Here is a 17,704-nt window from a genome sequence, read left to right as displayed (position 1 = left end):
TTACAAATGAGGTCCTTCTTAGAGAGAAGACCTTGGCCTGATGTTACAAATGTACATCATATAGAGCGTATTACATGGTGAGAGTTACAATAATCAACATAGACATGTTTATTTGGTTGGAAGGGCAATTATCGGCAAGAGACAGAAATCAGAAGGACCGTAGTCAGCAGGAGGCTGGAATCAGAATACCGTTGTCTATTGATAGAGGTCGGAAGTACCATAGTAGGCGACGGAAGTCAGAAGGACCGTAGTCGGCAAGAGACCGGGGTTTGGAAGACCATTATCTGGTGATGGAGGTCAGAAGGACCATAGTAGGCAACGAAGGTCTGAAAGACCGTAGTCGGCAGGAGATAGGAGTCTGGAAGACCGTAGCTAGCAGGAGACCGGGTCTGAAAGACCGTTGTGATAGAGGTTGCAGTGTTTTGGGATAACTCTGAGCATCGCGTGGTGGCCTGGTGGATCTCAAGGCCTAATGTAGCGGTCCGGTGGAAGTCCGGGCCTCATGTGATATTCTGGTGGAGTACAGGGCCTCAAGCGGGTGTCCGACAAAACTCCGGGCCTTAGGTGGTGGTCCGACAGAAGTCCGGACTCAAGTGGTGTCCTGGTGGAGCACAAGGCCTCAAGTGACGGCTTAGCGGAAGTTTGAGCCTTAAGTGGTGTTCCGGCGGAGCAACGGCGTCAGGCGGTGGTCCGGCGGAGGTGATGGCCTCAAGTGGTGGTCTGGTGGTGCAACGACGTCAGGTAGTGATCCGGCGGAGGTGAGGGCCTCATGTGGTGGAGCAACGGCGTCAGGCGGTGGCCCGGCGGAGGTGAGGGCCTCAAGTGGTGGAGCAACGACGTCAGGCGGTGGCCCGGCGGAGTTGAGGGCCTCAAGTGGTGGCCCGGCGAAGTCCGGGCCTCAGGTGGTGGTCCGGCAAAGGTGAGGGCCTTAAGTGGTGGTCCGGCGAAGGAACAGCGTCAAGCGGTGGTCCGGCAAAACTCCAGCGGTGGTCAAGGGGGCTAGGAAGCAAGAGCGATCTTCGATCTCTTTCTTTTTTCCTTAAGCTCAGGGGGTTCTCTTTTCAATAGAAGAGGTAGCTCTATTTATAGATATTTGGGGTGACATCGCCCGTAAATAGGTGATAGATCAAGGGTAAATGGGAAATGGTCGGATGAACGGCCGATGTTGAATCTCTTGATCATGCACTGTTCTTTAGACATTTGAAGACCTTAATGATGTCGGAATTTGGCGATCTTGGGTTCGTTGGATTCGTCTCGTCGAGCCGCTCGATTCGATATAAGCTTGTTATGTTTGGAAACCGTTTGGTAATTCAAATTGTGGTTTGAACCCTCCAACAACACTTGGGTCCTTGATTTGGACGCATTTGGGCTCGGATTTAGTCAAATTTGGTGTCGTTGGGTTCGTAATTCCGAGACGCTCAGTTCGACTATAAGTCTGCTGAAATCGGAGTTCGGATGGTCTCCGAATTAATTTTTGAAGTTTCCAACTTGATTTTGCATCGAGATTCGTGCTCGTTTAAGACAATTTTTTGACGACGTATCAAATATTATAATTGTGATATAAAATTGATTTTAATTTAATTTCTCAAAATTTTCCTTCCAAAGTTTAAATTGGAGCAATATTATAAAATGACTATTTTTTTTTTAAACTAAAATGACTATATCATCAAAGCCCTACATGGGGTCCTGGTTGGATACCCATGCTTTACTCGGACGGGCTTCACCCATCCACACCCACCCATGGTGACTTTCAGGATGCCATACCTACCTATTCCCACCCACATTCCATGCTTTTTTAATGCAGTTTGCCACATATTGATGGCCTTGAGGCTTGTTTCCCTTTTGCTATGATTGTAAACTTTTAAGAAGCATATCAGAATTTATCGTAGTCACAGCGTGGTTAAGTGTTGCACATTACGTAATGATGATTGCACTAATATAAGATATACGATGATTTTCAATGCAAATTTATTTATCCCCTTATGTTGAGTACCCACCCTTAAGGCCATGGGTATGGGTGGGTACATGGGTGGGTGTGGGTATGGGTACTCAATGCAGGGCTCTGTATATCATGTTATACTCTAAAACTTAAATGACCGCATACAAATAGTCAAAGAACTATTTTGACATTTAATCCAATTAATGATACTCATAATAATTAATGTTATGCATAGTAATTTATCAATTTAAAAAAATATTACATTTCTTCACTATGAATAACATATTTTTTAAAAATTTATTTATCGGATGTTAAATATTTTATTCAAGCTAAACATTTTTATTTAATTATTGAATTCTACAAATGCCAATAAAGTAATACTCACAGAAATATTATCAATTTATAATTATTAGTCATTAAGAAAGAAACACAAAATTAAGTTAAGTGTTGCAAAGATAATGATACTTAAGTGGATGAGTGGATTTACACTTAAAGACTGAATACAAAATGAGTTTATTATGTGAAAAAGGTTAAAATAGCTCCATTAATAGATGAGATTAAAAAGACTCGTCTTAAATTATTTGATCACATAAAACTTCAACTTTCTTATGACCCAATTAGAAGAATTGCTATATTAAATCCCGTCTATATTAAGAAAAGTAGAGATACGCTTAAATAGACTTGGACTTTGTTTGGGACGGCTTTCTTAATGCTTCTTAAAGCAACTTTCTAATACAATAAAGTTGTTTTAAGAAGCATTTAAAAAATCGTCCCAAACAAAATCTTAGTTAGAAAGCATTGGAAATAACCATTGTTTATTAGATTTAAATGAAAATTTGACTCTTAATAAGAGTCAATGGAGAAAAATGATTCATTTAGTTAATCCCACGTAATGGATACAAATTTGATTTTGTTGTTGTAAAGAATCGAGTGGAGAGGGAAGGAGGAAGGAGAGGGCGCGACTTCAGTACCTCGGCGACAAGATCGGGGGTGACGCGGCGGAGTTTGTTAAGTTCAGTCAGGACCGCGGGGCACCACCGGTGGTGGCGACGGAAAGAGTCGCAAATGAAGCGAGCAAGAGGGGAGAGGCGTCGATCGGAGTCAGGGAGGGATGGAAGGGAGGAGGATGAAGAAGGAGATGAGAGGTCGGGGTCCCAGTTACGGAAGTCGATAGTGGGGTGGGAGCGTGGCTTAGATGGGCGGTCGGCTGCGGAGAAGGGTAGGGTTTTGCGGTTTGTGAAAAGACCACCAAAGACTACGGGGCGGTTTTGGGAAGGACGACGGTGGCCGTAGTAGAAGTAAGGCTTCCGGACAGCAGCAACGGCGCCGGGTGGGCGAGGTGCTGGCGGCATTTCCTGCGATGTTTTCGCCCTCCTGTAATCTCACTCATAGTTTTGTCAGAAATTAATGATAAAAAATCTTAAAATAATCATCAGATTATTCTTTTATGGTCTATTTACTATGGTCTATTTACTATGGGACATACTCCTTTATAAAATAGCTTGTTCTTATAAAAATTTTACACTAAAAAATAGTTTTAAAAAAAGCATTAAGAAAGTTGTAACAAACAAAATATTGATGTCTGATTTTGCCTTAATTTATTCTTCATTTAGTACAGCTTTTTTTTTTTTTTTTCGTTTTTTAAAGTAGCATTATAATACCAAAATTTTCAATTCAAACTATTTTCATATTAAAAAGCTAATTATGAGCAATACAAAAGCTGTCTCAAATAAAATCTTAAATTTCATTTGAGACAGCTTTCTTACCGCTTCTTCAAGAACTTGTTAGTACAAAAATTAATTTTTTTCTAGTAGAAAAAAATTAATTTTTGTACTAGCAAAAAAAATTAATTTTTGTACTAGCAAACTGCTTGAAAAAGCAGTAAGAAAGTCATCCCAACTTTCTTAATGTTTTCTAAAATATTGTTTTAGTTAAAAATTTTTATACTCAAAAATCATTTTAAAAAGCAATGAAAAAGATGTCCCAAACAAAGCCTTAGTCTCTAAACTCAACAAAATTAATCTAAAATAATTATTCATATTATAATTGTGATATAAAATTGATTTTAATTTAATCCCTTGAATTTTTCAATCAAAAGACTAAATTGGAGCAATATTATACTCTTGAATTAAAATGATTACATTATATTATACTCTAGGCCTAAAATAACTACATACAAAGAGTCAAATAACTATTGTGAAATTTAACCCAATTAATGATCATTATTATAATTAATTTTATACATAGTATTTTATCTATTTAAAAATATATATATTTCATTTCTTCACTATGAATAAAATATTTTTTAAATTTATTTATCGGATGTAAAATATTTTATTTAAGCTAAACATTTTTATTTAAGTATTGAATTCTACAAATGCCAATAAAATAATACTCACAGAAATATTATCAATTTATAATTATTAGTCATGAAAAAAAAAAAAACATAAAATTAAGTGTTGTAAAGATATTGATTCTTAGGTGGATGAGTGAATTTATAGTTAGGAACTAAATGCTAAATGAATATCCAAGTGAAAAAGGTTAAAATAGCTCCAATAATAGATAAGATTAGAAAGAGTTATTTTAGATTATTTAGTCACATAAAGCATCAACTTTCTTATGACCCAATTAGAAGAATTGCTATATTAAATCCCATCTATATTAAGAAAAGTAGAGATAAGCTTAAAAAGACTTAGACTTTATTTGAAAAGATGTATTAGAAAACTGCTTTAAAAAACAGTAAAAAAATCATCCCAGATAAAGTCAAAGTTAGAAAACATTAAAAATGATATTTGTTATTAAATTTAAATGAAAATTTAACTTTTAATAAGACAATATTAAAAAAATGATTCATTTAGTAAATCCCATGTACTGGATAAAGATTTGATGTTATTATTATATATCTATCTAAAAACAAATTAAAATTTTTTAAGATCCATCATAACTAATTTCCAATTTATCAGCCTTTGAAGTTTGATCACTTGCCTTGCTAAGAAAAAACAATAATAAATAGCATCACTCAGCAATGAAAGAAATCAATCTTCCACACAAGTAACAAACATATATTTCTAGTCTTATTTATACTGAGCTGCTGCTGTCTCCAGAAAGCAGATGATCATTTGCATTTACTACACTACAACAATTTAAGAAAAAAAAAATTAGAATGATAAAAAAACACTATTTAAGGTTTCGTTTGGGACAGCTTTTATACTGCTTCTTAAAACGGCTTTCTAATAGAAAAATTTTTGTACTAAAAAATTATTAAAAAGCAAGAAGAAAGCCGTTCCAAACGAAGCCTATGGCTCCTAGTCTTGCACAAACCATCAGGAATGAAGCATACAGACTCATATCATTGCCAAACACCAACTGATTCTGCTCATCTCTAGTGATTATTAGCAGGAGCACAACCGTGCCAATAATAATATTCATCTGTGTGGTTCTTCCTCCTTCCACTACAACCTCTCGAGTCACCATTCATTTGATAATATTCCCCTTTGTCCCTTGAATTTGCAGGCTTGGAACTAAATCGACGACCTGCAGGTCTCCCCTTTCCCCAGTTTCCATATTTTGTGCCGTTCCAGTAATAGTTATGCTCCCAGGAACTCTCCCTTCCTACACTCCACGAACTATAATTCATTTTAACAAAGTTGACATCTTTATGATCCACCTTCCTGCTTTCATAGCAAAGAGCATCATTTGAATGTCTTCCAGATAGCTCCCATGCATTGCTGGAGCCAGAATCTTCATCACCCCATCCTGTAGGTACTATTGTGACAGGTTCAACAATGGCGTCACTTTCGAGGATCTGGTTCTCAGAATGACCGCTTTGTGAAGGTTGTTCCATCGGAGATTGATGATGATCACCGGCAGAAATAAATTTCGGAATTGTAGCTCCAGATGTAGCTGGATCCTCCACATCCCATCCAGTTGGTATAATTTCGATTGAGTTATAGTCTGGAATCTCTTTATGAAGTGGTGGTGGTGGTGGCTGTTTATACAAATCTTCCACTAGCCGAGGATCGAGAAAAGTATCTTGATTAACCACATCAATGTACATATCTGGATTGGGCAATGGAATATCACAGTGGAGGCCATTAATTCCAGCCCAGTAACGAGCCTTTGCATTGTCGAAAGACTCTTTTCCTGCAGAGTCATCCCAGTTGAGCACATTTTCAAACAAGTAGGTCAGTTTCTTGTCTTCACAGAATTTTGTCCAAGAAATTTGACTGCAGAATTTTATCTCCCAAGGAGGAACTGAATGGTAAGAATGGCCTGCAACCCGACGAGAAGAGCATAAAAGGTTACAATTTGGAGCAGTCTCATAGAGAGAAAAAACTGAGCATGAAAGCAGCTATTTATCGTGGGGAAATATAAAGCTATATCAATGGTAACACAAAAATCACCAAAATTTGCAGCATCTAGAACTCAAAATACCAAAAAAAAAAATCACTTTTAAGTTAAAGACAACAAGCCTGCTTAATTCATTCCACGATACAATTTAACAATTGCCCAAAATCTAAACTTTCTACCAGAAAACAGTAAACAACAAAGAAATTCAGTAACAAATTATGTTCGCGCCAAAAGAAAACTCAGTAAGTGTTTAACATGATAACAATTATATCCAAAATAAACAAAAAAACAATTGTAGACAAAAATAAAGATAGAAATCACTCCGAAGAGGAACTGAGCCTCACTCTGGTTCCAGGAGTCTCTGCCCAAAGCTAGTCGTCCGCATTTGTGCAGCACTCTCAAAAAGCAAGCATAGAATACCAGCAGGAATAGAAAACCAATGGGAATGAGCAATAACGCTAGGTAGTAGCTAGAATATAATGGTAGCAAGGCAACAGAGAGAAACAACAACATAGTCGAAAATATTTCTTAAGATTAGACTTCTGAACTCCATACCTGCGGATTGGAGTTTCTTAAGCTGAGGTGAAATCATGTAGTAAAGAGTTACGAGTGAAGGGACTTTTCGAAGTACTAAAATACACATCTTATTTGTAAAGGAGCCAACATCATTGGCATAGGCATAATTTACACATGATAGTTGAAAGAAAAATAAAATAAAATGATAAAACTAGTATAATATGGAATGATGGAATTCATATAAATCATCAGTTTTTATGCTTGCTACGTGAATATGAACTATTTGGCTATTTAACTTATTAAGCCGAATATGAACTATTCATGAGCATAAAACCAACTTAAAAGTCATATATAAACTATAAAGTATACATGTCAAAAGGTATACATAATACACACACATACATGCAGAAATATATAAAAATGCATATTTTTATGTATCTATAAACATAATCAATCTACCATCCAGTAAAATAATTGAACAAGCTATTGTTCATATTTAGCTTGCTAAAGAAATGAGCGTAAAAAAAAACTAGTAGAAGATAAGCAAAGTAGCGAGATGAACATGATCGAATACAAACAATGAGCTTTTTTTTTAGCTCTAAATGATGCTATTCCTATCATAATTGCTGGTAAATCGGTTGAGAACCAAAACAAGTGACTAACATAAAAGAGTTTACGGAGGAATTTGATTATTTCATTCATCTTGCTTGCTTATAAAGATCCTGGTAGGTACTTATTTATAGAAGAAATAAAGAATAATCCAAGAAACATTCAAATTCTAAGTCAACATGAAAAGAGGTATTACTAATTAAAAGTAACATTACATAGAATTTAGTAACTCCAAAAAAATAGTATATAATTCCTAAAATTAAGGAAATGAATACAAATCCTAAATATATGCAAGGGATTCAAACAAATCATTCGCAGCATTTTTATGCTTGGTTGACCAAAGCTTGGGAATCTAATCAACCAATTCACTCCTAAAAAATAGTAATTAATTCCTAAAATTAAGGAAATTTATTAAAATCCTAAATATATGCAAGTGATTCAGACAAATCTTTTGCAACATTTTTATTTTTGACAGATCAAAGCATAAGAATAAGATTGGTTGATATTTTGCTCCAAGATTTCACTTAATAAGCCATTATTTAACAAGATTTGAAGTATGCATCCTAAAGCATGGCCAACCCCCTTCATTGGGTTTTGATTGAATCCTCCTAGAGTTATAGGAGTCATGGAAACTTTTTGACAAGATTTTGGGATCCTCCTAAAGCATGGTCCTTTTAAGTTACATCTGCTCCTACAAAGGATAATTCATGATTCTCTTTCTTCAAAGCTTTCGTCTTTTTTTTTTTTTTTTTTTTTTTAATTATCAGATGTGAACCCGATAATTTTGGTTAATAGAGTGGAATAAGAGGAATTTTAGTGTTAGGATTTTGGATCAAACTAGCAAAGTTCCATGCTCCTATCAAATTGGATGTTGCTTCAAATATTATTATATGGATACGGCTTTCCTAATCATAAATTATCTTTAACCTTTATTAAAGAAAAATAGTTTTTTTTTTTAAGAAGCATATTGCATCTCAATCCTTCAGATAGGGATTTTGCTTCAAAAAGTATTGCATCTCAATTCTTAAAATATTGATTCCTTATGATTGACATCCACTGATAATACATCACACAAAACTTTATCAATGAAAAAAGGAATAGCTAAGTTTACATTGTACTTGTACTATAAATAACGAACATTACTAAGGAATAGCAAACTTTTAAGCATGCAGTTTCAAACAATTTGCTAGCGAATTGCTCTGGTATAGGCAATGCTTGCAATAAGGCATACTTCCTTCTCCTTCAAGATGATATTTCTAGCCGTTGCCTTGAAAGAACTTCCAACTTCTTTGGTTGGCTATCGCTTTTTAACAAATCTGTACAATAGTATGCACTGCAAACAATTTCAATTTCTTGCAAAGGCCTCCATGAAGTCTTGCAATAAATTTCATAAGAGTTGCCTTTTATTGCAACAAAATGCTAAAAGGAATGTTGCATAAACTCAATATTATACTCCAGTATTAGATGCTCGTACTTCTACCATAACTACAAACCCCAAATCCATTTCACTACCTCATGCTGATGAGAAAGAAATTGTCCTCCATTACTCGGTTAAACTATGTCCAGGTCATAGTTCCACATAAGTGCTTGAGATGACATTTTTCAATTGAGAAAAAGAAATATGTTGTGCAAGAGTATAATTATAAAATGAATATTATGTTTCCAATGCCTCTAACCAATTGTCTATCTCATGAGCATCTACTATGTCATTAAACGCAGGTACCTCTAGTTTGCATCCACCTTGGTCGGGCCTATCTAGTGGTTACTCTTCCCCATCAATAGGTGGTTCTTCACCTTCTTCATTAATGTTCTTAACAGGTTCAAGGTCCATAGCATGTCTTGTGGAGAAATCATTCACATTTCTTTGAGTTATTGATGCTCGTTGTCAAATCATTTGCTTCATCATATTTCCTAATGTTTCAATTTTTTAAAATCAAGTGTTAGTTCTATTCAAGAAATTATTTTTTCCCTTGGATGGTGATTGATTCTTCTACTCCTATTGCCTCTTGATTACTTATAGTTGCTCAAATTTTTACCATTCTAAGTAGTGTTGTTAAAAGCGCAATTTAGAAGAGAAGCAATACGCCAACCCTTCACATTGCTTACCAGTAAAGCACAAACATGCAATAAAGCACGTGCATGTCGTACCACTTCATCATGTTATGGCATAGCAATGTGCACTCAACTCCTCTTTAGAGAAAAATACTATTTCAGATTTTATGGTTTGGATCATTATTTTTCATAAAAACTAGGCATGATTGTTTGCTTCTCATTATTTCTCATTGTCATTGAATCGTTGCTCATTAGTTCTCCGCTCTCTGATTGGAGAACCACTTTTTGATGGTTTTACTTTTCCGGTTTACTACCCTTTTAGTTCTTATATGTTAATCACTAGACTGTTGTTGGTGCTAATACCCTCTTGCTAACAAGATTTTCTCAAAGATATTTATCAATATCTCATCTTCACACCTCTCGCTTCACAACCCTCTACCTCTCGATCACCAGTTGATCACTCAATCTCACAAAAATATTTTTGATTTATAAGTAATATTATACAAATTCATTATTTATAGCATTTATATCTTCGATTTTATACAAATAATTGAAAAGTATTGTCTTATTGAACATGTCATGATATGTGTTGAAAAAATCAGTAACTTGTGTGTTTTAAGTTTAATTAACTATTAACATATGCACATAATATATGTATATATGATGTACAACTCATGCACACTATAGTTAGAAAAAAATGCTACACTTTGATCTTTATGCATTGAAACAAAAAAGAAGCTTTGTGCATCATGGTACTATTAGCACATTGAAAACACTAAGTCACCCTTAGTTTTTACCATACTTAGGTGCAAAAAAAGATTCAAACTTCCTAGGATAAGATTGGGGCCCAAAGCCTTCCATGTGGTAGGGGGGTGTCACACAGTATTTTAGTATGGAACGGTGAGTCACTAGCTTACCACCAATTGAAGTTGAGAGATTAATGCTTCCCAAACTAATTACTAAGGAAAAATAAATCTCTCAGGCTGCCCACAAATTCTTGATACCCTACCATATAGGTCAGTTGTCTATATTTCTAGATAGAATAGTGTTAGACCGGTCCAGCCGGTCCGCACGGGACCGGCCGAGTCGCGAAACAGGCGACTTGTTTCGCCTGGGCGGAGGCCGCGCGCACCGCTTGCCTTGCGGGAGCCGAATAGGAAGCTTTTTTTGGGGAAATTAAGAGGGGAATTTGAATGTAGGGACTGTTTAGGGATTTCCTTTTGATTTTTATGCATTAAATAGTAGTTTTTCCTAGGGTTTGGGCATCTTGAATTTGACTCAAATTTGAGATCTCTTAGATTTAGATTTTCTTTGGGCTCTAGCGGCGTCTAGAGATTTAGGAGAGATCGATCCTCCTCTCGAATTGAGGATCAATTGTATCTTTGCTGTTTTCTTCTTCTCCTAGTGAAATACAAGCTTTTCTTTAAGTTTTCTCTCAGATTTCTCCGGACAAGTGCTGTTTTTCTGCTGTAAACAGCAGATTTCTGCTGTTTTTCTGCTGTGGACAGCCATTTGGCTGCTGTTTGTTCGCCGATTTTGGTTAGGTTACTTGCGAACTCAAGTATTTCATATCAAATTGGTATCAGAGCGTCGATTTGGGACCACCGGCGGCTGAAATTCTGAAATTTCAGCAAGTTTATCGTTTCCGGAAGAAGATTTTTTGGGATCCGTTAGAAGAACGATGGCCGGAAAGAAGGTGGAAGTTTTGGAAGGCGAAATCGGACAATTGAAATCCGATATGGAGGGAAGATTTTTCGATTTCCAAAATCAAATCACCTCCAACATGAAAGGTTAGAGGGGAAGTTCGCTGTGATGGAAGAGATGATGAAGAAATTACTTGAAATGAAGACCAATCAGGCGACATCGGAAGTACGAGAGAACACTGACGACCATGACATGGGAGGAAATCCGAACCCCTTGAGGGGGAGGAGAAATTTGGAGGTGGAGATTCTGGAGGAGGAAAACGACATGCCCCCTCTAGAACCACTTTCTAGAGAGGAGATGAGTAGGGGATACGACCAACGGAGCGTGATTTGGCAGGAGGGAAGAATTCAATCGCCGAGGTGCTGAATTTGAAAGAATACAGCTGTTCGAGGTGCTGGCATGTGAAGGGGAAGGGGAAGAAATTCATCGCCGAGGCATGAATTCGAGAAGGATTTCAGCGTCGAGGGCTGTTTTTGAAGGAAGGAGGGAGGAACGTCATCATCAAGGTGCTGATTGAAGGATTCAGCGTCGAGGTGATGATGCGAAGGAAGAAGAGTGTGAGTATGAAGAAGATTCGAATATAATCGTCGGAAAGGGATTGATCGGGGACACTTGGGGGACTTCTTCCTTTCGAGGAATGGGGGTTATGGAGATACCGTGGAAAGGAGAGACCCATGGGTGAGGAAGTGAAGATCCCATCTTATTAGGGTGAAGACGGCCATGCTGATCTATAACAGTGGAGCGTACTATCGCTTGTCAACGGGTGACAGAGAGATGAAAAATTGCATGCGGGGTCTGTGTTCTGGAAGGGGAAAGCTCTGCATGGTATAGGTGGCGTGACAGAAAGAGAGCCCATTTCGGACGGAGAGAGTTCCAAGGGATTGCTGTCATTAGAGCGTTTCACAACCGACGTGGGAGGAGACTTCTATGAGCAATTCCTTTGCCTTGACTCAAGAAAGGACTGTGACAGATTATCGGGATCGGTTTGAGTACTTAGGCTAGGCAGATTGGATACATCTTCGGGAGTCAGCCTTAGAAGGGAACTTCATGAGGGCTAACCCGAGAATCGAACAGCACTCATGTACTAGAGCGAGGAACCTGGGAAAGGCTATGGAGCTGGCACAGTTGGTAGAAGATCAGAAGAAAGCAGAAAGAAGGGTCGAGGAACTGACTCAGGAGGCTCTTACAGGACAACGACCCTCTTCTAGCACCCAAGGGGCCTGAATCAGGCAACAGTAATGAGACCACCCGGGAGAAGCAGTAGGAGGAGGAGTGGGGAAAATTTCAATAGGCTGACAGAGAAGGAGATCGCCAGCAAGAGGACAAAGGGGTTGTGCTTCAGATGTGATGAGAAGTACATGCCAGGGCATAGGTGCAAGGACCGAACTCTTCAGGTTCTCCTTGTCTGTGAAGACGAGAAGACGAGGAGGGAGGTGGAGCAGATCTGGAGAGGAGGAGAAGGTGCACCTGGATGTGGCAGAAGTCTCTCTGAACTCAGTAGTGGGATTCACTTCGAGTCACACTATGAAAGTGAAAGGAAGAGATAGCTGACCGTGAGGGATGTACTAATTGATAGTGGGGCTACCCATAATTTCATTTCCACTCAGGTCGGTAACCGATTGGGAGTGAAATTGGTGGACACGATTGTTATGGGGTGATGATGGGTACAGGGAAGGGTGGAGAAGGTCAGGAAATGTAAAGGTGTGGTGTTGACCATCCAGGGGATTCAAGTAAAGGAGGACTTTCCCCACTAGAGTTAGGAAGCACTGATGTCATCCTGGGATGAAGTGGTTGGCCAACCTTGGGGAAACCAAGGACAATTGGGAGCACTCACGATGGAATTAAAGGTGGAGGAGGAAGGTGATCATAAGGGGAGATGCAGGGCTATCAAAGCCATCACATCACTTAAGACCATGGTTAGGGACGTACAAGAGGTGGGAAAGACTATCTGGTGGACTACACAGGCTATATGCGATCAGATTGGAAGAGGGAGGGATGTTTCTCTTTCCGTGCAGCCCTTGGTTCCGCAATACAGTAAGAAATTTTCAGTCACCTCAAGGATGGCCACCTCACCGAACACGAGCATATCTCCACCTTGAGGACAAGGTGATTTTCGGGAGGAGTATTGTTAGACCCGGTCCAGTGGACCGGTCCAGCCGGTCCGCACGGGACCGGCCGAGTCGCGAAACAGGGACTTGTTTCGCCTGGCGGAAGGCCGCGCGCACCGCTTGCCTTGCGGAGCCGAATAGGAAGCTTTTTTGGGGAAATTAAGAGGGGAATTTGAATGTAGGGACTGCTTAGGGATTTCCTTTGATTTGTATGCATTAAATAGTTGTTTTTCCTAGGTTTGGGCATCTTGAATTTGGCTGAAATTTGAGATCTCTTAGATTTAGATTTTCTTTGGCTCTCTAGCGCGTCTAGAAATTTTGGAGAGATCGATCCTCCTCTCGAATTGAGTATCAATTGTTATCTTGCTGTTTTTCTTCTTCTCCTAGTGAAATACAAGCTTTTTTTGAGTTTTCTCTCAATTTTCCGGACAAGTGCTGTTTTTCTGCTGTAAACAGCAGATTTCTGTTGTTTTCCTGCTGTGGACAGCCATTTGGCTGCTGTTGTTCGCCGGTTTTGTTAGGTTACTTGCGAACTCAAGTATTTCATATCAAATAGATTAATTTAAAATATATATATATTATATTAGTATATATATATATATATATATATATATTCAAATTCTAAGTCAAACATAAAATAGAAAATTGTACTTGAAAATAGCAACGAACTGCTAAAAATAATAGCAATTTCCTTTAAAAAATTCTAAATATTAGCAAACTCCAGGGAAATAAAACAAATTCCTAAAAATTAATAATAATATCCTAAATATGAGCAAGGGATTTGAATAAATGTCTTGCAACACTTCTATGCGTAACTAGACAAATATTAGGTTTGGTTGAGATTCGATTGCTTGATTCCACTTCACAAGCCATTTTGCAGCTTAGTTTGAATTATGCATCCTGAGGAATGGTCAACCCCTTTCATTAGGATTGTTGGACTCTTAAGCACCAATTCTAATTTGTAATTACATCCAAACCAAATGATGGAATCAACTAATACATTGTTTTTTCAATATGTTTTCTAACTTCAAATAACCAAATGCCCTGAGAGAAATGCAAATTAGGAAAAAAGTATTATTGCACCTAAAATACCTTGCTAGCTGCGGCGGTTCCTAATCTACATCAACATATATAAGTTCATATGTATGTCGTGTAAATATTAACATGTTAATGTAAATAAAGCATTAGCTTCAGAGTTGGAGCTTGAAACAAATTCAACCCACCAAACACCTGTCATAGCCTAATAAACCTTTCTCAAATTTAGCAAAGTTGGAGCATATCTCACATTAGCTTCAGAGTTTCACTCTTATGTAGTTGAAGCCTATTGATCATTAATCACCAGTTCCAATAAACACTTCATGAAGAATTATCAGCTCATACACTAGCAAACAGCTAGGAAAATCCTGAAATAAAACCATGATATAAATAAAACATCATGAAAACATACTAGCTCAAAAATCTAGGCGCTTGTAGGGGTTGTTTGGTATCCAATTATAGCCAGGATTTAAGAAATATTTAACTTAAATCCTAAGAAAGATAATTTTGGGTAAATTTAATTTCATTGTTCCATTGAATCCCATTTCAACCCCATTATTGGTTAAATCCCACATTTCATAGGTTTAATGATCTCGCGCTCTCATAAATCCTAAATCCAGAAACAAATCACGAAACAATGTAAAAGTATTTGGCAAGATTTAACATTTGTCATGCCAAACAATTTTCATGTTTTAATCCTCTCAAGATACAAAAACTTTGGATTTATAGGATTTGCTATGTCCCACTTGAGAACCTACTTGTAGCCAAATAGCACCAAGTATCAAAAGAGGTATCTGGCCAATTAAAAAAAAAAACAAATTGTAGTGTGAATATATATTAAGCAAATCTGCAATTTTAAGATAAATCGGTAATGCATAGAAAAAAAAGGGGAACACTGAAGATAAACCTCATTGATAAAGTAGATAAAGTTAAAAAAAAGGAGACAATGTAGGATTAGAAAGAGCATAAAAAATACCAAAATTGTAAAAGCTGCTCAAAGAATCTAAAAAGACTGTCAACGCCAGAATTTCCTCCTGGTTAAGAAAAGAACATCTCAGATAACAGTCAGAACATGGTTGCTACTTGCTACTAGCAAACAAGGCAAACAAAACTAATACTAAACCCGCTGATTATAGTTTTTTTCCCACAAATGAAAAAAAACTACAGAACAAATATAAGAAACAAGAAACCATAAACACAACGAAGGTTTCAACAGATCACAACATGGTACAAAACCTTGCTTTTCCATTCAAAAGGAAGCAGAACAATACAAAATTCACAAACCCCCGACTAATAGAAACCAACAAAAATTGAGAAATGTAAGCAGGAACAGAAAACCCTATCAATGAACCGGAAAGCCACAGAAAGAAGAAGAGTTTAGCGGAAGGGGAAAAAGAAAGAAACTGGCTTAAGCAAAATTTACCAGAAGAAGGCGGCAATCCGCCGTATTTAGCCGTCGTTGTGGGCCTTCCAGAATCGTTTTGATGCATCATCGTTCTCCTTCGGGAAGAACTCCACTCCCCCATTGATCAAAGGCAAGAGCAAACCAAACCCCTCTCTCTCCTTCCCCCTCCTCTAATCTTTCCACAAAATAATGAGAAACAGAAAATCTCGACAGTTCCAATCGTTAATTCTCTTCAGTGTTTAAAAGATACAGAATGAACAGAACTGAAAAGGTATCGAAGATCGAAATTTTAGAGGGTAAGGGACTTTGCAGGCGAGACTGAGAGGATTTGAAGGTGAAAAAAGAATTTTTTTTATGATGATTTAAACATTTCGAACCGACTCAAACAAGTTGCAGAGACAAAAGGAATACGAGGCGAACACTGGAATTTGCTAACTTTGAATGAGTTAGATGTGTGGGTGATGTGAGCCAAAAATCCTAATAATATTCTCTTTGAATTTTTTAGGGGAAAATTTTATTTTTCTTATTAAAATTTTAAATTTTTAAATCTAAATAAAAAAATTGTAATAAATGAATAATTAATATTAGACTAATTTGAAAATCTATTCAAGATATTTACGACTTATTTTAATCACTTTTTTATACTATTTATACCAATTTTTTCGTGCTATACTTTATAAATTTTAATGTTAGGGAAATATATTTGTTAATGATTTTTGTGTTTGATAGTATTATGATAGTGGAATATTCCTCGAGCTTTAAAGAGGTAGCTAGTAATTTCCACACTACATCAAATGGATGTTCATATCTATCGATTTTCATTATCCAATGAGTTTCTAGCAACTAACTACTAGCTACGATGCTAGCAAGTCATCAGCCAACTTGCTTATTCCTTCTTGAAAAATTATCATATCTCGTAAAGTAAACAGGTCAACTTTAGAGAAATGTTGTGTCCCATATTAGAACAACATATTTCCTTTAGACTATGACTCCAACTTGCTAGAAGGTGGCACCTACATCATGTCAACTCGTCAACACCTTCCTCTCTTCAAACCACCATGCCTTTCACTTGTGAACTCGTTGGCGACATCTACACATGTATTGATTACAACCATCATCCACTTACATGTTAGTGAATGCATTCACCTATTCTAGCCTACATGATCACACATATTTACCAACTTCAATTCGGAGCTACTCCATGTTAACATATGGACCAATAGATTCTAGAGTCATTAACCCACTGATAAAAAACTTTAAACCCACAAACCATGTCAACTTATTGGTTTTGAGCCAATAATTTTTTGCCTCGTTTAGGAGTTGTAACTGGCTAATTTATACTGATTAGGGCTCACTGCTTGGTACTTTTAACCATCAACTAGATGGTTCATATAATCCAACCTACCATCAATCAAGCAGTTTGAGCCAGGTTAGCCAACCTACCGCAAACCTTCCTTATATGTCCCTGTGAGAACCCTTGAATTTTAAGATTTTTGGTGCAGATTAGTCTGTACCAACCGTCTGTACAAACTAAACATGGTGCATGTTAGTCTGTACGAACCATCTGTACGAATCATCAGTACGAACTGAACAAATTTTTTTGACAGAGCCTATCGTTTAGGAACGAAAATCAATTATCGTCCATACGATATGTGGATAGAGGAGATCGTCCCGGGACGAACGAAAAATATCATCCGTATCATCTGAAATATCTCAACCCATTAAATGCCTCATTTGTTCGATTTTGAAGAGAGAGAAAAGGCTGGAGAGAGAAAGAGAAGGAGAAGAAGACAAAATCCACATTTTGGGTAACTTCTGTCCGTTTTCGTCTGTCATCGCAGTTGAGGAAGTTGATCGACTCGAGGTAAGGCACATTATGTTAATCTCAAATTTCAGAAATGTTAGTTTTGACGAATATTCCGATTAAAAATTTGTTTCCGTTAGCGAAAACGGGTATAATTTTGCACCGGTAGAACTTTTATCTCG

General features: G+C 37.3%; 1 protein-coding gene across 1 annotated transcript; it reads right to left on the bottom strand.

Moving 5' to 3' along the window:
• Nucleotides 1-4,965: 4,965 nt before the first annotated feature.
• On the bottom strand, nucleotides 4,966-16,172 carry LOC110102892. The gene is made up of 2 exons (XM_020831401.2): nucleotides 15,737-16,172; nucleotides 4,966-6,211 (listed from the first exon to the last, which is right to left on the bottom strand). The coding sequence occupies exons 1-2, from the start codon at nucleotides 15,837-15,839 to the stop codon at nucleotides 5,322-5,324; spliced, it is 993 nt and encodes a 330-aa protein (XP_020687060.1). The 5' UTR covers nucleotides 15,840-16,172; the 3' UTR covers nucleotides 4,966-5,321.
• Between the last annotated feature and the right edge of the window lie 1,532 nt (nucleotides 16,173-17,704).

Source organism: Dendrobium catenatum, unplaced genomic scaffold, assembly GCF_001605985.2.
Source record: "Dendrobium catenatum unplaced genomic scaffold, ASM160598v2 fragScaff_scaffold_1567, whole genome shotgun sequence".
In the NCBI taxonomy this organism is placed as follows: domain Eukaryota; kingdom Viridiplantae; phylum Streptophyta; class Magnoliopsida; order Asparagales; family Orchidaceae; genus Dendrobium; species Dendrobium catenatum.
This window is presented reverse-complemented; position numbering and strand designations above follow the sequence as displayed.